The sequence below is a fragment of the Staurois parvus genome, unplaced genomic scaffold (genome assembly GCF_062004578.1).
Source record: "Staurois parvus isolate SC_StPar_1 unplaced genomic scaffold, SC_StPar_1.0 ptg000387l, whole genome shotgun sequence".
Lineage (NCBI taxonomy): Eukaryota > Metazoa > Chordata > Amphibia > Anura > Ranidae > Staurois > Staurois parvus.
The window spans coordinates 6,205,355-6,232,500 of record NW_028318183.1 but is presented as its reverse complement, the minus strand read 5'-3'; the positions used below and the strand labels follow the sequence as shown (position 1 = coordinate 6,232,500).

Sequence of the window (27,146 nt, the reverse complement as noted above, 5' to 3'; positions counted from 1 at the left end):
AGACGCGCAATAGATCACTTACGTGTTTCTGCGGAAATCCTTCATTAATGTAGAGTGTTCAGGCATCTTTTTGATGTCCTCCCAATCTTTATCTAAACCACGGAACAGAAAAAAGTCAGATGCATTGGGACCCAATTTATAAAACAGATTGATAAATCTAAGTGAGGGATGAACAGTTCTCGACCCACAGTGCACTGTAAAACATCGAGAGAATCTGCCTGGTTTCTATGGGCAAATACAAGTGTTCTGTCAGCCTATTTACAGCTCCAAAAAAAGCTCAGAAAAGTAAAGCGGAAATTTATCCATAACAATTTTATTAAAAAATAATGTTCTGTAACAAGGAACATACGGTCCCACAATAATTACACTACCATCAAAAAGCAGGGGTTAACTAGAAATTAAGTAGGTTATCTCACCACTGCATTCAACTCAAGATATAGGAAGCCAGCATGTGATTTGTCCTAAAGGGTGCGCAAAACCAATATCTCTGTAGTGATCAATACAAACGTGTGTGTGAAAAAATAAAGATGACTTATATTTAAAAAAAGCATCTTTCTTTATCCCATGAAGACATCCGTTGCACCAGATGAAACGCGCGTATGGTGAGGCCAGTGGCATATGATGATGTACGCCTGCTGTTGATCCCTGGTGTGGTGTGTTTTGCCTGTGTTACTCTTTAACTTTTGAGAGTATATCTGCTTTTAATAAACCATGTGGTTTTAGCATACTACTCCATCGTCCTTTGTTCTTTCTCCTACGCAATACTTTGAGGTGCTCTCTTTGGATAACTAGTGAAAGACCGTGGAAGTCACTGGTATCCCGAGTGGTGGCCCTGCAATTAGATGATTTTTGAGCTGTTGACCTCTTATTTGGAAATGATTACCGTTTGGTACTGTTCTGGTCTGTGAGGTGGTTTGGAATTCTTACACATGGACTCTCCTTATTCACAAGATTTCACATTTAGACTTTTATATACTTCTCTTTTAAGTTTACTTCTTTATTGTGCACAAGTGAATTATATGTTATGGGACAGCTATTTCACCATTTATGTGATGCACTTTGTTTATTATGACTTAATATGAGTTGACTTTTTTCACACGCTTTTTTTGTATTGATCACTACAGAGATATTGGTTTTGTGCACCTTTTAGACTAGTTTTGTAATTCATCTGTGTCTGGAACATAGTGGCTGCATTACCTCTTTCTGGACTAAGCGCACAATTTTTCTGTATTTATATGTGCTCTATCCTGCCAGCATCCACCTAAAACTAAAATATATATTTTGGCAAGGTTGGTCATCAAGTGATGTCAGCAACTGGTGCAGTGTGCAGAACTTGGCTTTGTTATGAAGAACAAGGAAGTGGAGAATAAATAGTGATACAGAGTGGTGGTGAGTTGGGGAGGAGGGTGGCTTAAAGTTGCAGTGGCACACTGCAGTGCCAAAGAACCTCTGCAAAGTGTGGCCCCTAATTTCAGTCTAACAGAGCTCCCGTTTTGAGACACATACTATATAGCAATTAATAAACTGAGAGCAGGTATGCACTAGAGGTGAACCATTACTCCTTAAAGGTGAAGAAAAACAATGGAAGCCCCTCCCTCCTGAGCCAACCAGCAGCCCTGAGCTGAACTGTCGCATTTAGGAATGCCAGTGCTAAATGTTTCACCTTCAGCTAGAGGTTCAGTCTGCATTAAATTAAGGTGCAAAAATACTGGAAAATTAACTTGTGTGGTATTTAACATGCTTTTTTTTTTGTGAATCGAATGTTCTGGAGTTATTAAATTCGTTATTTTAATGCCAATATTCATGCAGTATTTAACTCTTAGTGAATTGAGCCCTAGTCTCTTCGTTTTCCATCAGGCTCTGCCCACCCCACACAAGTCAAGCTTCTTTATGAATTACCTAAATATTTTTCCCAGTTATCACTGGAACAAGAATAGGAGGAGAAATACTCAAACAGAGCACTCCAAAATGTGTGTATAGATTTATTATACACATACATACATACACACATGGTTTGTGTATTTTTACTAAAAATACACAAGCGTCACAGGAGGATGGCAGCAGGACAAGAGGGTGAAATGTCGAGGGTGGAAGGCAGTGGGACAGGAGGGGGAAGTTTCAGAAGTGGGAGGCAGTGGGACAGGAGGGGGAAGTTTCAAAAGTGGGAGGCAGCAGGACAGGAGGGGGGAGTGTCACAAGTGAGGGGCAACACCACAGGAGGGGAGAGTGTCATGGGTGGGGGGACAGCAGGACAAGAGGAGGATGTGTCAAGTGTGGAGGGCAGTGGGACACTGGGCTGGGCTCCACTCTGTGGAATGCGGAAGAGGAGCCAGCCAAGGACATGGGGTAGGGGAGCAGGGTCCCATGCACCAGGATGCTGTGGCATCTGGGATTTGCAGAGTCCTGATCTAACCTACATTAGTTGAAACGCCTGCTCAATACCGTCAAAATTTATATCAAGTAAACCAGCACAGAACTCTGGGCTGAGCCTTCCAGAAAAGACACAACTGTTATTGAACATTACTTCAAACATTTAAGCTTTCCAATTCTACTTTAACGCTGTTGGTTTATAAATAAATTTATACCACCTACCTGCTGGAAAGCCCATGACATTAAATATTCTATCCAGCTGGTCATGGTGGTAAGGGTTGCTAGTCTTTATGTCTTCTTGACGACAGTGAAATATTGGCTCTGACGTTAGAAGCTCTGCAAATATACATCCTATAGCCCAAATATCTAGGAAAAAAGCATGCAATAATATAGTTTGTTACTTTAAAAAGCAAGCGCAAAAACCAAAAAAAAAAGAAATCACAGTGGACACACACACACACCTCGTTTCCCATGTCACACTGCTGTCACAAACGGAGGTGTTGATACTGCAGGTCCATGGCACTCACAGAAATAAGCTGAACGACTCTGAGTGTCATTCAACCTAGAAGAGTACTGGTGCTGGATTGCAGTGCAGTTTGTCTTTGGAGGTGAGCGCAAGAGGACTGGGTGATTATTACAGCAACTTTTTTCCTTTAATTTTTAGAGATGCTGGGGAACCATTTAAAAAATAAAAAGTGTAGTGGCTTTAAAATCTTTTCTGTGCAAAACACATGTGCACACTGAGGAACAACTGCCCTCCATCCCACAAATGGAGACAAATACACTAATTGGACAACATGAATATTAAAAAGTACCAAAAAAACAGCAAAACCATGTGGCAGTTTTTGATTACTCCACTTGATCAAAACTCTCACAAGCAAATTTTCTACATGAACTAGCCAGAGACTTGCAGTGACTTTTTTGGAAGCCTTTTTGGCTATACGTCTCCTATGGGTCACAGGAGTGCAATTCGTTCTGCACTCCTGTGACCAGTTTTCAGTAGACTAAAGCCCAGTGCTCCAGTGAGCGCTGGAAGAGCACAGCAGAGAGCCGGTGACTGACCGTCACGGCTCTCTGTTCAGAGCAGATGGGAGAACCGAGCGGTCAACAGTGTTTGATCACTCAGTCTTAGACCCGGTGGGGGACAGATGCAGAATCTGATGGATGCTGGATCCACCTAGTTCAGTATACATGTGTGTGATTTTTTTTTTTATAAAGTCCGAATGTCACTTTTAATTAATTATGTTCTTTCGTTTTTACAGCAGTTAAGAAAAACAGATTCTCTCATGTTAAAAGAGAAAAAAAAAAAGCTCTTCACAAAAGTGATTCACCCCCAATTTAGTATATTCAACTTTGCCAGTATTACTGACTTGTGTTTGTATGTATTGGTCTCTATCAGCTTTGCATATCTGGACGGTACAATTTTTCCCAATTTCTCCAACTCTGTCAGGTTGCATAAGGACTGATAACAGCTTTTTCCAAGTCGGTCACAAATTCTCTATTGGATGCAAATCTAGGCTCTGAGTTAGCCATTCCAGGATTTTGACATTGTTACAAAAAAAAACAAAAAAACAAAAACCACTGTTCACTCACCAATAGCTTTGGTATAATGCCTGGCCCCTAGGAGCAGCTCTGGAGCTCGATACCAGAATGTAACAACTACAGGATCTAAATCTGCTAAAGGCTTTAAAGGTGAATTAAATAATCGTGCAAATCCCATGTCAGCTGAAAAACAAAACATACATTACCATGAGTACAGGTCAAGATTTATTGGTGAAGTTAGCCATAAATAATACCCGAAGGAAGTTCTATGAAAGAAGAAGAAAAAAAAAAAAAAAACCAAACATCACCACCACCCTGCCTCTCCACCTCATCTAATCAAATAATGATTTGCATTCACTGAGAAAATGCAAAAGCGATCTCTGAATGGTGCCCGTGACGAGTGGTTGACTGCCGTTGTTCAGAATGCAGAAGGGCAGCCACTCGCCGTGGGGCCAGGAGGTAAGTGGAGATCTCTGGAGTAGCAGTGTCTACCTCAAAGATTTCTAGCTTCTAGAGAGATTGCACAGATGGCATACACACAGTTGCACTGGTCCAAGCTGGACCAATGTAGTGGTGTAAAAAATGCCTTGAAATTCTTCCTTAGAGCCTTGAAAATGACAGCTAGAAGGAGACTGGTTGCCATGCACAGCTGCTTCATATTCAGTCTGCTCTAGTCTTCGTAAATTCTCTTCAATGTATTGTTTTAGAAGATTATTACGTTTTTACTTTTATAATATGGAGATAAAAGAATTAACTCGTGTATGGAAACAAGTGTTTTAATCTGTATTGCCTCTACACACTGGGATGTACATTATGACACGCTTTGACATTCAATACAAAGCACGTTAAAACACATGACTACGCGTTAACATGCGTTGACATGCAATTTGAGGTGCTTCCATTGATTCAAATTAAAAGGGGAAAAATACCCCCCAAAAAACAAACACCTATAAGAATGAATCCAGTCTCCACATTGTAAAAAAACGTTTTTTTCACTACGAAACATGTCTCCTGCTGCTGTTAAAATACAACAAACGTTCTCCAACCCAGAGTGTGGGAATTCATTTTCTTTTCTGACCAACTACCCAGAGTGCAATGAGCCAAAACAATACTCAAAACATTTTGCAGGTATACACATCTTGAAAAGAAAGGTATTGTTTGGTTTACATACACTTTATAAACTTTGTTAACCACCTCAACCAGAGAATGCAATATTATATTGCTACAGGCAGCATAGTTTTCAAATCAGACATACATTGCCTGTGAACATGCTGCACGAGTTTAAAGTTTAACAGGCTCTCCTATGGTGTTGGTCTACTCACTATACATTCCCATAAAGAGGAACTCTTATTATTATACAGGATTTGTATAGCGCCAACAGTTTGCACAGTGCATTACAAAATGAAGGTAGACATTACAGTTACAATACAATTTGGTACAAGAGGAAACAGAGGGTCCTGCTTGTTAAAGCTTACAATCTAGGAGAAGCGGTAGTAAACGCCACTTGGCGACCTGTACCTATAGGTAAGCTTACAATAAAAGCTTACCTGTAGGTACAAGGAATATCTCCAAAATGTGCACCATTTAGGAAATATTTACTATTTCTGCAGCCAATGATGCCAGGGACGCAAGCGCACTGTCATCTGAAGGGACAGCATACCTGAGTATGCTGTCCCTTCAGAGTGCTGTGCCTCGGCCATGGTTTCTATTTGAATGTGTGACATCATCGCAGTTCAACCATTCATAAGGCTGGAGCCCACGAACCTGGAAGGAAGAAGAGGTGAAGATGGAAGCCCTGACAGCGATGACAGTTCTGCTGGATGACTTCGCTTTAAGGAAAATCTTTCATAATGTGCTAGTGTGCGATGCATACTAGCACATCAGCTTGTAGGGACTGGATTTTTTTCTTCTTTGAAGACTTTACTACCACTTTAAAGGAAAAGTATAGTAGTGTTTCTACATTTTTCTTCCTAATGATACTAACCATAATAAAAGACAAAATTGTTTATTTTTGATAAATACTAGTAAAAAAATGTAACCATTCATTGAACAGGATGAATATGGATGTGCGTGTCTGTGTTGTGTGCATTAGTATCTACTGGTGTGGTATCTGCAAGTGCAAATGCTTATGTCAGTGTTGCGGAGTGCAAAAAGGCATGCCAGTACGATGTCAGTAACTGCAGACGTACACAGTTGCCATATCTGCAAACATGCATCTAACTGCAATATCCGCTAATGCAAAGATGTATGGATGTGTGGTGTTACTTAATAGAAAAGTGCATGTCATTGTAGCTTAGGTGAGTGTCAAAGCCAGGGGTTAGTGCCAACCCATTCTTCTGTCTTTTAAAGGGAAGTGTTGGGAGATTACTCTGCTACACACTTCCTTTGTACATGCTTGAAGATCAAAGTGCCAATTGTCAATATTGTAATACCAAACCCTTTCACCTGCACATGCCTGGGTTGAGCACCTATGACTCTGGCTCCTATAGGGCAGCCAAGAGCCACAATATCTGCTATGTACTCTGCTATTGTATGGGAAATGAGAGGAAGGGTGGAGTTAGCTGTCACTTCACTTTCTGGGTATTTATTATTTTTATTTATACTCTTAGTACTTAAATAAAAGGGATCACATTAGTTTTCCTTTATTAATTTTATTTATTTATACTTGGTAAAGCTGTGAACACCACACCTTCTATCCCTGTGTGGCAATGCTTACTCCTACACTCTATGGCGAGTGCCATGGATGCCACCCAGGCTAGACTTCAATCTTGTCTGGGGTTTTTTTTTTTTTTACACAAGGAGGGGTAGAGCTGTCCAGCTGTAAAAGGGTTAGCCTCTTATGGTTTACATAAGAAATATAACACGGTTTTCTTCCAGTTTAGCTCACAGGGCATTCTGGAAAGATCAACATGCATTTTCTGTACTTGCTGAAATTGTTCACAGCTTGTGAAACAAAAATACATCTAAAATGAATGTAAGCTGCAATATATTAACCTTTTGTCATTGGTTTAATTATACTTTAAATAAATCACTTAAATAGGACTGAACCACTCTGGGTGGAGTGAGATGGCACAAAAACTTATGCGAGAATGTCTCCTCATACATAGAGGGGTACTGCCAAATGGAATGATTTTAAAAGCAATAATATCTGTACAAACCTATTTTTACTCGTCCTCGCTCTGGACCTTCACCCATGACTAAAATATTAGCAGGTTTCTGCATAAAGGAAAAAAAAAATTTAAAAAAATTACCACATAGTTTTTAATGCTTTTTTTAACCTAACACAATTACTAAGCATGTATGGATAATCACAAAACAGAAAATATAGTTTACACATTTCCAAATGCAGATATCAATTCTTTGTGGTATGATGGTCTTAAAGAGTACCTCTTTTAAAAAAAAATTTTCACTTTGGGTAACGTGGGGTAGGGTCAGATCCCACATTAGGCCTTCACACCTGCCCAGGAAGGGGAGAAAATTCCCTCTAAACCCTAATATGGCCAAGACAGGCCACATTTGTCACCTGCTTGAGTGCCTTCTCCAATGCAGAGCCCACACAAGGCTGTGCTATACAGAAATGCTGAAACACTGCCTCTAGTGGATTCCCCATAGTAATGCAAAGAGACGCTATCAGCTGAAAAGATTAGCATTTCATCAGGAAGAGTGAATGCTCTCAATAAAGACTCCACAAATATCAGTATATGTTACATTTCTCAAAATATTTTTTGGAAGCTTACAGCGGCAAACCTTTACTCCTGAAATAGGTACAAGATATGAATCGAAGGTGAGAAGTGGATTGGCCTCTACAGGAAAGTGCAAGGCAAAACGGGTGTATAAAATTTTATATATATATATATATATATATATATATATATATATATACACACATACATACATACATACATACATACATACACACACACACACATATATATATACATATATACACATACATACATACATACATACATACATATATACATACACACAGTGAAGGGAATAAGCATTTGATCCCCTGCTGATTTTGAATGTTTGCCCACTCACAAAGAAATGATCAGTCTACAGATGGAATGGTAGGTGTATTGTAACACAGACAGAATAGCAACAACAAATTCAAAAGAAATGCATGTCTAACAAATGATGCACTGATTTGCATGTTCATGAGGAAAATACTGTAGGTATTTGATCCCCTTCATAAACATTACTTCGTACTTGGTGGCAAATCACTTGTTGGCAATCACAGAGGTCAGACGTTTCCAGTAGTTGGCCACCAGGTTTGCACACATCTCAGGAGGGATTATGGCCCACTCCTCTTGGCAGATCCTCTCCAAGTCATTAAGGTTTGGTGGCTGACATTTGGCAACTCGAGCTTTCAGCTCCCTCCACAGATTTTCAATCGGATTAAGGTCTGGAGACTGGCTAGGCCACTCCAGGACCTTAATGTGCTTCTTCTTGAGCCACTCCTTTGTTGCCTTGGCCGTGTGTTTTGAGTCATTGTCATGCTGGAACACCCATCCATGACCATTTTCAATGCCCAGGCAGAGGGAAGAAGGTTCTCACCCAAGATTTAACGGTACATTGCCCCGTCCATCATCCCTTTGATGCGGTGCAGTTTTCCTGTCCCCTTAGCAGAAAAACACCCCCAAGGCAGAATGTTTCCACCACCACGTTTGACAGTTGGGATGGTGTTCTTGGGGTCAGAGGCAGAATTCCTCCTCCTCCAAACACGGCGAGTTGAGTTGATGCCAAAGAGCTCAATTTTGGTCGCATCTGACCACAACACTTTCAACCAGTCCTCCTCTGCATCATTCAAATGTTTCATGGCAAACTTCAGACGGGCATGGACACGTGCTTTCTTGAGCAGAGGGACCTTGTGGGCACTGCAGAATTTTGATCCTTGTCGGCGTAGTGTGTTATCAATTGTTTTCTTGGTGACTGTGGTCCCAGCTGCCTGGAGATCATTGACAATATCCTCACGTGTAGTTCTGGGATGACTCCTCAATGTTCTCATGATCATTGACACTCCACGGGGTGAGATCTTGCATGGTGCACCAGACCTAGGGAGACTGACAGTTGTTTTGGGTTTCTTCGATTTGCAAATGATTCTCACCAAGCTGCTTGGCGATAGTTTGGTAGCCCAGTCCAGCCTTGTGTAGGTCTACAATCTTGTCCCTGACATCCTTGGACAGCTCTTTGGTCTTTGCCATGGTGGAGAGTTTGGAATCTGATTGTTTGATTGCGCCTGTGGACAGGTGTCTTTTATACAGGTAAGAAAATGAGATGAACGGCACTTCCTTTAAGAGACTGCTTCTAATCCCAGTTTGTTACGTGCATGAAAGACACCTGGTAGCAAGAAACCTGCTGAATGATAGGGGATCAAATACTTATTTCCCTCATGAACATGCAAATCAGTGCATCATTTGTTAGACACGCATTTCTTTTGAATTTGTTGTTGCTATTCTGTCTCTCAGTGTTACAATACACCTACCATTCGATTTTTAGACTGATAATTTCCTTGTGAGTGGGAAAACATTCAAAATCAGCAGGGGATCAAAAACTTATTCGTGTGTGTGTGTGTGTGTGTGTGTGTGTGTGTGTGTGTACACACAGTTAGGTCCATATATATTTGGACACAGGCACAATTTTAGTTTTTTTCAGGTATTAACCAAAATAAACATTTTCAAGCTATTAGTTATATAATGGATATGGGCTGAAAGTGTACACTCCCAGGTTTAATTTGAGAGTATGTACATCCATTATTTCTTCATCAATTAAGCAGGTAAAAAGGTCTGTAGTTGATTCTAAGTGTGGTATTTGCATTTGGAATCTATTGCTGTAAAACTACATCATGCGTTCAAAGGAGCTGTCCATGCAAGTGAAAAAGGCCATCGTAAGGCTTCAAAAACTAAACAAATCCTTCAGAGAGATAGCAGCAACATTAGGAGTGGCCAAATCCAAAAGGTTGGTACATTCTGAGCAAAGAACCCACTGGGGAGCTCAGCAACATAAAAAAGGCATGGACATCCATGGAAGACAACAGTGGTGGATGATTGCAGGATACTCTCTATGGTAAAGAAAAACCCAAACAAGTGAAGGACACTCTCCAGGAGGTGGGCGTAATATTGTCAAAGTTTTCAATCAAGAGAAGACTTCACGAGAGCAAATACAGAGGGTTCACCACAAGGTGCAAACCATTCATAAGCCTGAAGAATAGAGAAGCCAGATTACATTGTGCCAAAAAAACATCTAAAAAGCCAGACCAGTTCTGGAAAAGCATTCTTTGGACGGATGAAATTAAGATTAATCTGTACCAATTACTTTTGGTCCCTTGAAAAAGGGGGGATGGCTAATCTTAAGAGCTGTAATTCCTAAACCTTTCCTCCAATTTGGATGTACATACCCTCAAATTAAACCTGAGAGTGTGCACTTTCAGCCCATATCCATTATATAACTATAGCTTGAATATGTTTTGGTAAATACCTGAAAAAAAAAACTAAAAATTGTACCTGTGTCCAAATATATATGGACCTAACTACACACAAACACACTTACTTCATTACAATGGTTGCCACTGCACATATAATAAACATTAAAAAATAAATAAAAGGGCCTGGGTGCGCAGCAAAGTCTGTAGTACATAAACAATCCAAAAGAGAACAGCACTCAGGTCTTGAGAGGGGAACACAGTGAAGATTATGTTTCAACAAGGCACAGGCGACTGAGGAAGACTGCCTTGCGCGTTGTCAATACTCGGAAATAATGGCCATTGGAGGAAAAGCAGACTATACGCCCAGTACAACCACAAAATTGATTACTCTAGGAGGATGTGCTTCAATGCCTAACAAGGTCAGTTTGAAGTAGGAAAGCAGGGAGACTGACAGAATCACCAGGTATTTAATACAAAGGAAGAAATACGAAGAGAACAGGATACTTTTTAACACAGGTACATCAACAGTGAGGCGCTCCTTAATATAAATGAGCAAATGTAGACTCAAATGTGCATATAAACAGCACAACTCGTAACTTACACAATCATCAAAAATCACGTGCAGAAAAAAAAACAAAAAAGAAAAAAAAAAAAAAAACCGCAAAAACAATCCATTATATCATCCAATTAGGTTGTAAGGATTATTTTCACATTTTATACTTTTTTCTGCACATGATTTATAATGACTGTGTAATTTATGCACACCGTTGTTTATATGTACATTTGACAATATAAATGTGGAAAGCTCTGCGCCAAAGATATAATAATACAGCTGCAGTCACTGTGGAGTGTGCACAGAAACAAAACGTGTATGACCGCACTCAAATTCTCAAGTGTTAAAAGTATCTAAAAAGAAAAAGTTAAAATACAATATAAAAAAGATGCAATATGTGCAATAGTAATATTTCATAATAAATTCTATACTTTAAAATCTGTACACAGATATGTATAATACAATGTGAAAAAAAAAAACCATAAGAAATTTTAGTGCCCCTTTAAGATGGTGCTGTCAATTTAAGATTAGACCCAAAAAAAAAAAAAAAAATGTGTGTAGCAGTTGCATGGTATAAAAAGTCTGGGCAGGTAAATATACTCATGCTGCCTCTGATGATGACACATGGCAAAAATGTTAGGCAGAGCCATGCTATGAAGCCTTCCCTTCTGTTTTTGTTGGCAAGTAGTCTGGAACTGTGAGAACCTTGCAAGCCTATTAACCACTTGCCCTCCTGAGGATTTACCCCCCTTCCTGAGCAGGCCTTTTATTGAGTTACGGTGCTGCGTTACTTTGACAATTGCGCGGTCATGTAACGCTACACCCAAATGAAATTTACGTCCTTTTTTCCCCCCGAATTGAGCTTTCTTTTGGTGGTATTTGATCACCTGTGCATTTTTTATGCTATAAAAAAAAATAAAAAAAAAAGCAACAATTTTGAGAAAAAAAGCAATATTTTTTACTTTTTGCTATTAAACATGTCCAGTAAAATTTTTTAAAAAATTTAGACATAAATTTATGCCAAAATGTATTCTGCTACATGTCTTTGGTAAAAAAAAAAAAAATCCCAATACGTGTAAATTAATTGGTTTACGTGAAAGTTATAGCATTTACAAATGGCAGTATAGATACTGGAATTTTTTTTTTAATTTTTACTAGTAATGGTGGCGATCAGAGACTTATATCAGAACTGCGGCGGGTATTGTGACACACACTGGGGGGGAACTGACTCGGTGTCACTGACATCCCCAGTGACACCAATACAGTGATCAGTGCTAAAGAAAGAAAAAAAAAAAAAAAAGCAGACACTGTACTAATGGCACTAGGCAGGAAGGGGTTAACATGAGGGGCAATCAAAGGGTTAACTGTGTGTTGGGTGTTTTTTTTTTCCCTAGATTTTTTTTTTTTGGCACGGTCTAATCTGGCTTTTCTATGGCTTATGAATGGGTTGCCTTCATATGGTGAATCCTCTGTATGTGCTCTCGTGAAGTCTTCTCTTGCTTGTAAAATTTGACAATGATTCGTCCCTTGAAAAAAAGGGGGGGTGGCTACTATTAAGAGCTGTAATTCCTAAACCTTTCCTCCAATTTGGATGTACATACCTTCGAATTATACCTGAGAATGTGCACTTTCAGCCCATAACCATTATAGAACTGTAGCTTGAATATAGTTTGGTAAATATCTGAAAAAAAAACTACAAATTGTGCCTGTGTCCAAATATATATGGACCTAACTGTATATACGTGATTTTACTATTATTGTACTAAAAATCTGAAATTTTCACTGCTGTGTTTAGCAAAACTGAACACAGTGACTATATTTTATGAAAATATTGCAGAGGAATTGTTAAAAAAACTCTTTACTGTGTGTAAACTAAAGCTTTTCCAGCAAAGCTGATTGCAGAGAACACAACAATCCACAAAATAAAAGCATCCAAACAGCTGTTTTATTAAGTAAACAAAGTGTGACCTGAAGTTAACAGAGATTCACCTCTTCCAGAGATACACTGCAAATGGAATATTGCAAAAACAGCCAGCAGCCAAAAGCAGACACATATAGTTTACACCAAGTGTAAGACATCTTTACCAGTAATGCAAGTGGTTGCTTTAAAAATGACCATATAGGACTTGACAATTTTACTAAAATGCTCAACAATGCATCTGACCACTGCATTAAAATTACTGAAGAGTAGAATAGGAGGAAAACATGAACACACAGAACAGCTGAAGTGTAAAGCTGAATGGGAAAGGAATGAAATACTTGTGGCAGGCCATGGAGTCAGACAGGGCTGCAGTCCAACTCTAATATGTATCAATGAACTGGCTACAGCTCTACGTTTCTCTGCTGCACCAAACTCTACATGGCAGGGAGGTGAAGTGCCTCCTGTAAACAGAACTATTACTGTCACAACAAAAAGAGGCAAGACAGTCTGCAAGTGCTGGAGAAATACAGTGCGATATATATCCAATAACCATCTTCTCAAGGAAAACAATTCTCTTTCAAAGCAAAAAGACCAAACCAAACAAGAACTTCCTTTACATTAAGCTGCCTTCTTGAGGAATCAAAAAACAGTACATACAGTTGTGTTCAAAATAATAGCAGTGTGTTGAAAAAAGTGAATAAAGCTCAAAATCCTTCTAATAGCTTTTATTTCCATACACACAAATGCATTGGGAACACTACACATTCTATTCCAAATCAAAACATGAAGAAAAATATATCAAATTTGTGTTGTTCCTCTAAAAAAAATTGAAGAAAAGTTAATATTAGACTGTTCAAAAAAAATAGCAGTGTTTGTATTCTTCTTTACAAACGCAAACATTCACTATATAAACTGAAAAATGTTTGAAGATTTTGCTTTCCTTTGAATCACTTAATATTTAGTTGTATAAGCAGTGTTTCTGAGAACTGCTGTACATCTGTGTTGCATGGAGTCAACCAACTTCTGGCACCTGTGAACAGGTATTCCAGCCCAGGATGATTGGATTAAGATCCGGGGATTGGGCTGGCTACTCCATAACGTCAATCTTGTTGGTCTGGAACCAAGATGTTGCACGTTTACTGGTGTGTTTGGGGTCGTTGTCTTGTTGGAACACCCATTTCAAGGGCATTTCCTCTTCAGCATAAGGCAGCATGACCTCTTCAAGTATTCTGATGTATTCAAACTGATCCATGATCCCTGGTATGCGATAAATAGGCCCAACACCGTAGTATGAAAAACATCCCCATATCATGATGCTTGCACCACCATGCTTCACTGTCTTCACAGTGTACTATGGCTTGAATTCAGTGTTTGGGGGTCGTCTGACAAACTGTCTCCAGCCACTAGACCCAAAAAGAACAATCTTACTTTCATCAGTCCACAAAATGTTGCGCCATTTCTCTTTAGGCCAGTCGATGTGCTCTTTGGCAAATTGTAACCTCTTCAGCACGTCTTTTTTCAACAGTGGGACTTTGCGGGGGCTTCTTGCAGATAGCTTGGCTTCACATAGGTGTCTTCTAATTGTAACAGTACTCACAGGTAACTTTAGACCTTCTTTGATCTTCCTGGAGCTGATTGTTGGCTGAGTCCTTGCCATTTTGGCTATACTTCTATCCATTCGAATGGTAGTTTTTCCACTTTCTTCCACGTCTTTCAGGTTTTGGTTGCCATTTTAAAGCATTTGCAATCATTTTAGCTGAGCAGCCTATCATTTTCTGCACTTCTTTATATGTTTTCCCCTCTCCAATCAACTTTTTAATCAAGGTACGCTGTTCTTCTGAACAATGTCTGGAACGGCCCATTTTCCTCAGAATTTCAGAGAGAAATGCGCTGTAACCAGCATGTACAACATTTGCTGCCTTCCTTCCTTAACCCCTTCCCGCCGATGCCTCCCGGCCCTTTAAGAGATTCCGACGCCGGGAGGCGGGGCGGTTGGGGCGTGGTTTAGGAATCATGTGACCGCCGTGATGACGCGTCACGGCGGTCACATGATCGGGAAAGGTCCCGTTCGAAAGAGCTGACTGGGACCTTTCCGTGAGTACCACACGTGTGCTGGGAGTGCGCAGGGCGCGCGCTCTCAGCACATGTATTTAGTTACATGGACGCAAATGTGCGGCCGCTCGGCGTCTAGGCCCAGACGCCGGGAGGCCGCACATTTGTGTGCGGCCGGCGCAAAGGGGTTAAGGGCAATAATTGCCACCTGTTTTTCAAAGAATGAATGACCTCACTAATAGAACTCCACACTGCTATTATTTTTAACATGCCCCTTTCAATTAGTGATTCAATTACACAGAATCAGCAGCATGCATGTCATGACTGTTGGGTCTGTTGGATTTCTATTACTCTACTACACCTGCTAGTAAATTATTTGCCATGTAGAAATATCATTTCTACCAAAAACTGTGATTGATCAGGTTAGTGATGTCTGACTGCTACTGTATCTCTGTTTAAAAATTAACCAATCAGGAAGCTGCAAAGAAGGCGTAGAGGCCCTGAAAAATAAAGGATAAAGTTGTACCACATAAAATCACCGGTAGGAGTCTGCCTTTAAAGAGGTAGTAAACACCGCTTGATAGCTAGTACTTACACCCTGTTCCAAATTATTATGCAAATTCTATTTAAGTGTCACAAAGATTAAATATTTTGTTTTTCAGTTTAACTCATGGATGGCATTGTGTTTTAGGGGTCTTTTGATCACTGAAAACAATCTCGAACACCTGTGACAATTAGATTGGCCGGTGAGCCCAATTTAAGGAAAAACTACTAAAGGAGGGTGTTCCACATTATTAAGCAGAGCACCATTTTCAAGCAATATGGGGAAGAAAAAGGATCTCTCTGCTGCTAAAAGAGTGAAATAGTTCAATGCCTTGGACGAGGTATGAAAACATTAGTTATTTCACGAAAACGTAAGCGTTATCATCGCACTATTAAGAGATTTGTGGCTGATTCAGAGCACAGACGGGTTCGTGCAGATAAAGACACATTGAGGAAGATTTCTGCCAGATCCATGCATCGGATCAAGAGAGCAGCTGCTAAAATACCATTACATAGCAGCAAACAGATATTTGAAGCTGCTGGTGCCTCTGGAATCCCACGGACATCAAGGTGTAGAGTCCTCCAGAGTCTTGCAACTGTGCATAAACCTTCTATTCGGCCACCAATAACCAATGCTCACAAGCAGAAAACGGCTGCACTGGGCAGAAAAATAAATTTAGACTAATTTTCAAACAGTCCTGTTCACTGATGAGTGCCGTGCAACCCTGGATGGTCCAGATGGATGTAGTAGTGGATGGTTGGTGGACGGCCACCCTGTTCCAACAAGGCTGCGACATCAGCGAGGCATTGGTGGAGTCATGTTTTGGGCCGGAATCATGGGAACAGAGCTGGTCGGTCCCTTTAGGGTCCCCAAAGGTGTAAAGATGACCTCTGCAAAGTATGTGGAGTTTATGACTGACCACTTTCTTCCCTGGTACAGAAGGAAGAACTATGCTTTCCGTAATAAAATCATCTTCATACATGACAATGCACCATCTCATGCTGCAAAGAATACCTCTGCATCAATGGCTGCTATGGGGATAAAAGGAGAGAAAGTCATGGTGTGGCCTCCATCCTCCCCTGACCTCAATCCTATTGAGAACCTTTGGAGCATCCTCAAGCAAAAGATCTATGAGAGTGGGAGGCAGTTTACATCCAAACAGCAGCTCTGGGAGGCTATTCTGACATCTTGCAAACAAATTCAAGCAGAAACTGTCCAAAAACTTACAAGTTCAATGGATGCAAGACTTGTGAAGCTGCTATCAAATAAGGGGTCCTATGTTAAAATGTAACGTGACTTGTTAAAATGTTTAAAAAGTTAAAATGTTGTTAAAAGTTTGATTGAAATAGCTTTTGATTTCAGTAAATATGCTGCAAACACAACAAATGACAATTTTCAGTTCTTTTTGAAGTATTTTGAAACTTACTGTGCGTAATAATTTGGAACAGTGCATTGTAAGTTTTTTGTTTAAAAAAAATACTGTTATTAGGTTTGTTCAATAAAATTTGAATTGTACTCTTAATAGTTGATAACATGAGAATTATGCTGACTGTTATTTACATCAATTATTTAGGTAAATTAGAAAAATATCATTTGCATAATAATTTGGAACAGGGTGTGTGTGTGTAATTATATATTACACACCCACAAATAGCTTACTTCAGCATAGAAAATGGCTTTTTTGCCGGGAAAACAAACAAATCATATTTTAAAATTATTATGATTTTTATAAATGTATCTCAACAAGCCCGATCTTCACCTAAACAAACCCCCAGGCTAAGAAACGATTAAACATTTATCCCATGCATGCAGCCTTTTTTCAAAACTCTGATCTTACAAAAATCTAGGATGTGAAAAGGACAGAAAGAGAAGCCAAGAAGTCATGCACCCAGAGACTGAGACAGCAGCTGTGGGGACCTGACATTCCTCCATGCCTTTGTCCAGGCTCCCGACCGCCACCTGTCCTTCTCAAGACCCCAAATCTTCCCAACCTCACCCAGAATACTGAGCACCACCACCTTGACAGGAAGAACTTTTTTGCAAATGGAAATCTGACACATGTAGTAACGGACTACTAAGCTAACTAGATAAAGTGTCTCAAAATCAAAGTACCAGTGAGTTTGAAAGGCTCCGTAGGACCATTCCACATAACTCAAGAGGGAAAGGAAAGGGATACCCAGAGCCACACCCACCCACTTGTAGACTTCTATTTTAAAGGGGCACTGAAGTAAGAAATGGTCCATTCTCTCCTCCACCCCACCACACTCCACTCCACTCTTGGATAACCACGGTTCTCCGCAGAGCAATGCTTCAGGTTCGCCTTCAGAGAGTCTGCCAAGAAAAGAGAGCCAGGCCAAATCCCAAAACTTTAAAGGGATTCTCTGCAGATTCATCAAACACAGACCCTTTATCACAGGGCCTGGGTAATCTTTCAAGGTCAATGTCTCGTTAAAGGCAGATTGAACAACCCTCCTCTCTAGGGCCTTCCTAGGAAGAGACTTAATTCCCACCGCCGTCACTTGCCATTGCAGAAACATTTTCAGGCATGGGACAACACAAGTTGGGAGCTTACCATGTTGGACCCTCAGGCTTTTCACTGGCCCACCATTCTCCCAGCTCAGCAGAAAAGGCCTAAACCAGGACTAAAAAATACCAACCCAGGCGGTTCCCTCTGCCTGCATGCTACCAAAATTATGATTCAAAAACATCAGAGAAAAGAAAACCACCAGGTTGACCATACCTAGGCCACCCATCTGCCTGGGAATGTAGGTTACATACCTCTTAATGAGTTTCAGCTGGAAGAAACAGCTGTAGACCTTCACACAGAGACACTGGGAAAACAGGCAAAGCTGACATACAGAAATACCAGGATCAGGTAAGTTTTAATCAGATCAATCCTTTCCCTATAAGTTTCCAATCCTTTGAGCTGGCAACCTTGGCATTGGCATCTTGTAGCCTGCTTACCCAATTTGCAAGGCCATAATATCTGGGACCAAATCTGATGCCTAAAACTTTAGTTCCTGCCGGGAATCTGGGAAGGCGTCCGGAAGAGAAAAGTCTTCACCTTCATCTCCCATCCAGAAAGCCTCACTCTTATCCTGATTAATCTTTGAGCCAGATGCCTCAGCATACTGTTCCATCATTGAAACCACCTCCTCTGCCTCCTGCATCCCAGAGATACAAAAAAAAAAACCACATCATCAGCACAGAGGAGACTCCCCAGGAATGACCAAAAGGAACTACACACAACGGTCTGCTCTCTAACCTCCGAATGAAGGGATCGATTGTGAACTAGTATAGCAGAAGACTCAAACGACAACCCTGATGCACACCTGAGCCAACCTCAAAGGGCTGTCCACTCCAACCATTTACAAGCATGAAGTTTTCAAACAGCTCTGTATAAAGTCTTTAGCCAATCGATAAAGCCCCCCTTCCAGGCCATACTTGCCAAGAAGCAGCCATAAGTACTCATGATTGACTCAATCAAAAGCTGATCCAATGCCAGCAGAAACTTTCCCCAGCCTGCAGACCTGCACCGTTCCAGGGCCTCCCGGACAGCTAACACCGCTGAAAAAGTGCTTCTACCTTGAACCGAACAGTGCTGATGGCGAGAAAGTAAATGGCCTGCAACGGACGATAAATGCCAGAAAATTATCTTTGCCAGTATCTTCCTATCAACATTGAGAAGGCTAGTGGGCGACCAATTCTCGAAGAATCTTTACCCTTTGACAGAAGAATCACTGCAGATTGTCGCATGGAGGGAGAAAGCGAACCCTATCTCAGACAGCCTCCACCAAATATAGGGCCAGAGTAACCTTAAAGTGCTTATAAAAAAACTCGGCTGTCAATCCATCTGGCTCAGGCGACTTCTTAATGGCAAGCTTATCAATAGCTTTAACCTCCTCATCTGCCGTGATGTCCTCTGTCAAACTCACAGAAGAACTGCCATTTCCCAGTCGTGGAGTAGAGTCCAGAAAACCCAACATACTCGCCGATTACACATTACCACACATATACAGCCTCATCTGCACTGACCACCCACCAGTCCATATCCCCCTCTTAACCACAATCTTCTTCAGAGGAGACAGTAGCTACCCACATCTCCTCAGCCAGAAAGACAAGTCAACAGAAGGGATTGATTCATTCCTTATTAGGATGGTGACATTCTTAAGAGGTTGGCGTAAGACAAGTTTTGGGACAAGTCCCTTCCACTACAGCAGATCCCTATACACTTCTCCCAGAAAATATCTAGACTCGGGGCGCACAAAGATCAGGACATACTCCTAGGAGCCCACTGGACTGATAAAAGCAAATATGTCATCAGCCTTAAAACCCATCACCAAAACCTTGTCCACAACCAACCTCCTAACAGGGGGAGCACCCTCACCCTCCCACCTAAGCTATACCACATTCCGCCGCCAGAAAGACAGGGGTGCAGATGGCAGACCTGCGGCAGTCCTCCCCCCTGACCAGACAGCCCGATGTGACCCCCTCCTCCCAGCCAGAACCCAAGCATAGGTTTTATTTGTAGCATGAGATGTACCAGACCTTAAAAGGTGCACCCTGCCCATTGTTTGCAGGAGCCCCAGAACCCCCGCTCTGAAAATTACTATCAGAGGCAGCAGCAGCAGTCACTCCATCCACCAGCACACATGCATTCCCCTTTCCAGCATTGCAAGCACTTTTATCATTCACATTTTTTATTTGTGGCACTACTGCTCCCAGCAGACCCACTCACACCAGATGCTCCTGTCTTCCCCTCCCCCAACATACTCCTCTTAGTCAAAAGCCTTCCACTCCTGGTCACTTCACTTTCCCCTGGGTTTCAGCAACACCTTTCACAGTGCAGCTGACATTTTTCTTCCCACCATTTTGTGCTGCATTTGCACCCATCAGCAGGGATTGTTCAGCCAAAATGTCAGTTCCCACCCTTTACCTACCCCCCCCCCCCCCCACAGAGTCCACAGTCACCAAATGGGGATCAGCAGAGTGCAGTCCTGCAGGCACAGCAGCCATCTTCCCTGCAGAACTCTGTGCAGACACAGGAGGATTTCCCACCAAAACTCTGCTCTGCACTCTATACTGGAGTCCATACTGACAGCTTTAATAAACATGGCTTCTCAGTCACTTTTTCCTTTACAGACCCAGGTACAGAGTTCCTCACCATCATCCTCATTCATAGAATCTTCTGAAAACCAGAAGGTTCTTCCACTTAGGGGAAACTCCATTTCATTATTAAACTTTAGCAGCCCTCCGCCATTTTCCTCTACCTTCTGTGCTGTTCTACCAGCTTGCTGTGGAGGGAGTGAGGCAGAGGCAGCCATTTCCTCCAGTGAAGCAGATCCTGAGGTGGATGGGATAACAGGGGCAGCATCCAGGACCCTCTCCTCCCGTACTGCCACCACTGATGCTGAAGCTTTACTGGTGCCTCCCTTCATTTTCCAGAACCTTTCCTCATTCTGGAATTTTTACTTGAATGCTCCGCTCTTTTCTTTCAGTGCTGTGACCAAACTTTGCTGCTTCTTGATGGTGTCCTCCAATACTTTCAGCTCCAGCTTCAGACTCTGCTGCTTTCTACTCCATGCTTTATCATGAAGGACTTTCTTTTTCATATAATCAGCTTTCAGGTTCATCAGCTTTTCCTCCTCCTTTGCAATTCTCAGCAAACAGTCAGCAACCCACTCTCTGAAGGCAGGAAGAGATTCCCCTTTATTTAGGGCCACAGCCAAGACCTTCAGGTGTAGATGAAGCTTGGGGGCGCAAGCTGGGTCCCTCAGGGAGAACATGGCCAGGGCCATTCCCAAAATCATTCATCTTGCTGGGGCCAGGCAAGCAGGTCTGCCCCCTAGTGTCTGGAGAGAGAGCAACAGCACAAGTAACTCCTCTGGTGCAGAGATTGATGTGACTGGCTCAGTGTTCACAGTATTCCCATTTATAGCCGCTAGTAAAGTCACCGGCACATGTGCCCTGCAATCTGAATGGACGGGTGCTGTTCAGAGTGCCATGATTGTGGCTCTTGTGAGCATGTGCGGGAGAGACGTCCTCATGGCTCAGCCAAATGGCCAGAGCCCACCAACCCAGAAATAGAACTGGGTGAAAATGGAAGCCCTAGCAGCGTGGGCAGTGTGCAGCTGGAGGGCTTCATTAGAAGGCAAGTCTCATATTGTGCTAGTATGTGGGGAATACTAGCTCATTATGACATTGACTTGCAGGGGAAACATTTTTTTCCCCTATTCACAACCAAACTATCGCTTTAAAATCTTTGACATCATCCCAATTCTATTTTATGAAAAAGTATAGGGCCCATCACCTACCTACACCAACCCAAATGGAACTCCAGCCAAACAGAAATTTCCATCTAAAATTCTGTAAGCTCTTCCTGCAAATCCATCAGAACACCACCACCAATGCTTGCTGGGCTGAGCTAGACAGATTCCCTTTACCACTTGGAGTACAGAAGGTCAATGTCATACTGGGACCACCTGTATAACATCAACCCTTACTCATTCTATCATAATTCCACACTTACCAACAAGTACCGGGGTAAACCATATGCCATGTAACATCTCATCAGCATCATGTCCGTTCCATATCTCCAGAAATGTGGCCTGACAAAATATTAAAGGCCATAATGAACAATTCCAAAGAAAAATAAGTCAGAGAATGGTGAAAAAAAAAAAAAAAACAATTCACAGAATCTAACCACTTACAATTTACTACAGAAGGGACTAAAAACTTGCCCCATACCGGGAGATGCAACAAGGACCCAAAGGCTGATCCTGAGCTTAAACAGACAGTGCCCACAGACTGAGAATTGAATCATGGTGACACAGACAGGCTACAAGCCCAAGAAGAGTAAACTGTTCAAGTGGTGTGGCCAGGAGTCGTTGGACAATGGGGCCCAATCATACAATGCACCTAGTACTCAACAATAGAGAGTCTCTGGAAGTGAGTGTCTCTCACTGCTATCTTGGACTTTATTTCTATAGAAGAGAAGAAGGAACCCAACATTCTACAGGGAAGAAGAAAAAAAATAAAAATAAAAAAAGAGGTAAAAATGGTGAAAATAGTTGCAGAATATGTGAAAGCATGTCACACACGGAGAGGGACATGATAAACGATGAGCTTATAAATCCCCTACCTGTTCCCATCCCCATTTATATTATCGGTTAACCTAACAACATTCGTAGACTAACGTATGCCTTTTAAAATATTTCTTTACCCCTAATATGTCCTAAGATTAATTCTTCTACCCCCACCCACAATAACTTATCACTTGCTAGGGCAATGCTAAAACATACTTGGTCTTGCCAATAAGAAAGGCAGACATACACAGTAGGGAACAATCACTGTGCAGTACTACCAAGAAACAAACCAAGAGAGTGTATGTGTGTGTGTGTTTATATATTATATACGCACACACATTATATTGCCAAAAGTATTGGGATGGCTACCTTTACTTTAATGGCATCCCAGTCTTAGTCCGTAGGGTTCAATATTGCGATGGCCCATCCTTTGCAGCTATAATAGCTTCAACTCTTCTGATAAGGCTGTCCACAAGGTTTAGGAGTGCGTCTATGGGAATGTTTGACCATTCTTCCAGAAGCGCATTTGTGAGGTCAGGCACTGATGTCAGACGAGAAGGCCTGGCTCACAGTCTCCGCTTCAATTCATCCCAAAGGTGTTTTATCAGGTTGAGGTCAGGACTCGCTCACCCATGTATTTATAGACCTTGCTTTGTGCACTGGTGTGCAGTCATGTTGGAACAGGAAGGGACTGTTCCCACAAAGTTGGGTGCATGAAATTGTCCAAAATGTATTGGTATGCTGACGCCGTAAGAGTTCCCTTCACTTGAACTAAGGGGCCATGCCCAACCCCTGAAAAACAACCCCACACCATAATCCCCCCTCCACCAAACTTTACACTTGGCACAATGCAGTCAGGCAAGTACTGTTTTCCTGGCAACCGCGAAACCCAGAAACGTCCACCAGATTGTCAGACAGAGAAACATGATTCGTCACTCCAGGGAACACCTCTTCACTGCTCTAGGAGCAGTGGTCTCCAAACTGCAGCCCAAGGGCCAGATGTGGCCCTTTGCTTACCTTTATCCAGCCCTTGGGGCACTTTTCCTCCCACTGATACAAGACACTATTCCTTTCCTCCCATCAATTGGACATAATTACTGCTACTGACAACAATGAGGCACTATTTCTCTCATTGACACAAACAATGGGGCACTATTATTTCCACTGACACCACTAATAGGGCACAATTTCCCCCCACTGACAAAACAGGACACCATTCCTCAAACTGACACCAATGATGGGACACTATTCCTCCAGCTGACACCAACAACTGGCCACTATTCCTCCCACTTACACCAATGAAGGGGCACTATTCCTCCCCGTAACACCAAAGATATATTGTTTACTCCCACTGATGCCGGGACAATTTCTACTCCCAATGGCCACAGTCCGGCCCCCCGAAAGTCTGATTCACAGTAAACTGGCCTTTTGTTTAGAAAGTTTGGAGACCCCTGCTCTACAGTTTAGTGGTGGCTTGCTTTACACCACTGCATCCGATTATTTGCATTGTATTTGGTGATGTAGGGCTTGGATACAGCTGCTCAGCCATGGAAACCCATTCCATAAAACTCTCTACATACTGTTGTGCTAATCTGAAGGCCACAGGAAGTTTGGAGGTCTTTAGCTATTGACTCTGCAAACAATTGGCGACTTCTGCGCACTGTGCGCTTCAGCATGAACTGACCCCGCTCTGTCATTTTATGTGGCCTACCACTTGGTGGCTGAGTTACTGTTCCTAGTTGCTTCCACTTTGTTATAATCCCACTAACAGTTGACTGTGGAATATTTAATAGCAAGGAAATTTCACAGATGGACTTATTGCACATGTGACAACCTATCACAGTACCACGTTTGAATTCACTGAGCTCCTGAAAGCGACCCATTCTCTCACAAAATGTGTCCCAATACTTTTGGCAATATAGTATATATACATACATACATACATACAGTTAGGTCCATTTGAACACAGGCACAATTTTCATACTTTTGGCTCTGTAAGCCACCAGAATAAATTAAAAAGAAACAATCAAAATGAATTTGAAATGCAGACTTTCAGCTTTAATTCAAGGGGTTGAACATAAATATCAAGTAGAAATTTTAGGAACTGCAACCATTTTTATACACAGTCCTTCAATTTTCAGGGGCTCAAATGTAATTGGACAAATGAATAGAATAAAAAAAAAAATGGTCATTTTTAATATTTTGTTGAGAATCTTTTACTGCCAATGACTACCTGTAGTCTGGAACCCATGGACATTACCAAAGACTGGGTTTCCTCCTTTCTGATGCTTTGCCAGGCTCTAACTGCAGCTGTCTTCAGAGGTTTCTGCCTTTAGTTTTGCCTTCAGCAAATAAAATGTATGCTCAATTGGGTTGAGACCAGGTGATTGCAGAATATTCCACTTCTTTTCCTTTGAAAAGCTCCTGGGTTGCTTTTGCAGTGTGTTTTGGATCATTATCTGTGAAGCGCGGATCACAGACAATGATCCAAAACACACTGCATCATTGTACTGCGAAGCGCGGTCCAATCAACTTTGCTGCATTTGGCTGAATCTGGGCTGACAGTATATCTCCAAACACTGCAGAATTAATCCGAATGCTTTTGTCACATCATCAACAAACACCAATGACCCAGTGCCACTGGAAGCCATACATGCCCATGCCATCACACTGCCTCCACTATGTTTTACAGATGACATTGTGTGCTTTGGATCATGAGCTGTTCCAAGCCTTCTCCACACTTTTTTCTTCCCGTCATTCTTGCACAAATTAATCTTAGTTCCATCCATCCAAAGAATGCTTTTCCAGAACTGGTCTGTTTTTTTTTTTTTTTTTTTAAATTAAGATGTTTTTTGGCAGAGTCTAATCTGGCTATTCTATTCTTCAGGCTTATGAATGGTTTGCACCTTGTGGTGAACCCTCTGTATTTGCTCTCGTGAAGTCTTCTCTTGATTGCAGACTTTGACAATAATACGTCCACCTCCTGGAGAGTGTCCTTCACTGGTCTGGATATTGTGAATGGGTTTTTCTTTGCATTAGGGAGGATCCTGCGGTCATCCGCCACTGTTGTCTTTCGTGGACGTCCATGACTTATGTTGCTGAGATCACCAGTGTGTTTTTCTTTTCTCAGAATTTACCAAACTGTTGAATTGACCACTCCTAATGTTGTGGCTATCTCTCTGATGGATTTGTTTCATTTTTGAAGCCATACAATGGCCTGTTTCACTTGCATGGACAGTTCCTTTGAACGCATGATGTACTGTTGGTTCACAGCAATAGATTCCGAATACAAACACCACACATGGAATCAACTCCAGACCTTTTACCTGCTTAACGGATGAAGAAATAATGGAGTAGCCCACACCTGGCCATTTAACAGCTTTTGATTCAATTATCCAATTACTTTTGGTCCCTTAAAAAAAGGGGGGATGGCAACTCTTAACCTCCCTAGCGGTCTGATTATGTCCATATTTCTGTGCTCAAAGCGGTACATTTTTTTGCATTGAAATATGATTTTTTTTTATTGTAGGCCTGCAATTTTTAGGAATAACTCACTGAAATCTGAGAGTCTAGTAAACATCCCGGGTATGTTAAAATTTGAAACCCGAAATCATAAATTATAAATTAATAATCATAAAAAATAATATAACAATAATAAATTTATTTCAATAATATAATCAAACCAAAAACAGTGAAATTTGAAATATAGCGCCACGTTCGCACATCACTGAGCAAAGTCGCAAAATCGTAAAATCGTTTTCAGTGTCTGACGACGAATTTCCCCACGAATCATCACTCAATTCTGCAAGTAGTTCTAATTTACTATCGCTGTTCTCTAGCTGGTCTAAAACCGCTTTTGACCTAAAGGGACGCTTTTTGGACGCCATGGACGTTTCTCAGTTTCCAGGCAGAAAGAACAGTAATAATGCAAGCAGGGCGCAGTACAAAGCACTAGGGACAAAATGTACGTGAAATGGTTTGATACAGTAATGTTATACTATGTGATTTTAGTGAATGTCACTTTTTGTTATTTTTAAATTTCCCGCCATTCCGTCCCCGTACATCCCGACGTCGCAGGGGACGGAAAACAGAAGACAGATGCCGGCATCTCCTGGAGGACATTACAGGGCAGAGTGCAGGAGGGACATCGCGGGAGTGCAGGACAAGGTAAGAGAAGAGCAGATCCCAGAGCAGCGCCGCATGGTAAGCCCGAGTGTAGCTTGGGGTTACCGCTTGTGGTACTGAAACTTTACCCTAAGCTACACTCGGGAATACCGCCAGGGAGGCTACGAGCTGTAATTCCTAAACCCTTATTCCAAATTGGATGTACATACCCTCAAATTAAACCTGAGAGTGTGCGCACTTTCAGCCCATATTCATTTATATAAATATAGCTTGAATAGGTTTTGGTAAATACCTGAAGAAAAAAAAAAAAAAAAAAAAAAAAAACTAAAAAACTGTGCCTGTGTCCAAATATATATGGACCTTACTATACATAGAGATAGAAATAAAGCGAGAAAACAATTTACTCCTCAGTAAAAAAAAAACTCTGCTTTTCATTATGGGGGTTTTAAAAGCATGGTTATTTTTTTTTTTTCTGTATACATTAACACATTTACTAATCTCCTATTACAAGAAAAATAAGTTTTAAT

General features: G+C 41.4%; 1 protein-coding gene across 2 annotated transcripts in view; it reads right to left on the bottom strand.

Moving 5' to 3' along the window:
• Nucleotides 1-27,146, bottom strand: part of CDK8 (cyclin dependent kinase 8) — a 115,235-nt gene that overhangs the window by 18,357 nt on the left and 69,732 nt on the right. For both annotated transcript variants that reach the window (XM_089685821.1, XM_089685822.1), the window contains exons 5-8: nucleotides 7,071-7,128; nucleotides 3,964-4,095; nucleotides 2,593-2,736; nucleotides 23-92 (exon numbers count right to left, since the gene is read on the bottom strand). In XM_089685821.1, the coding sequence (XP_089541947.1) occupies nucleotides 23-92; nucleotides 2,593-2,736; nucleotides 3,964-4,095; nucleotides 7,071-7,128 (404 nt within the window). The remainder of the gene's footprint in view (nucleotides 1-22; nucleotides 93-2,592; nucleotides 2,737-3,963; nucleotides 4,096-7,070; nucleotides 7,129-27,146) is intronic.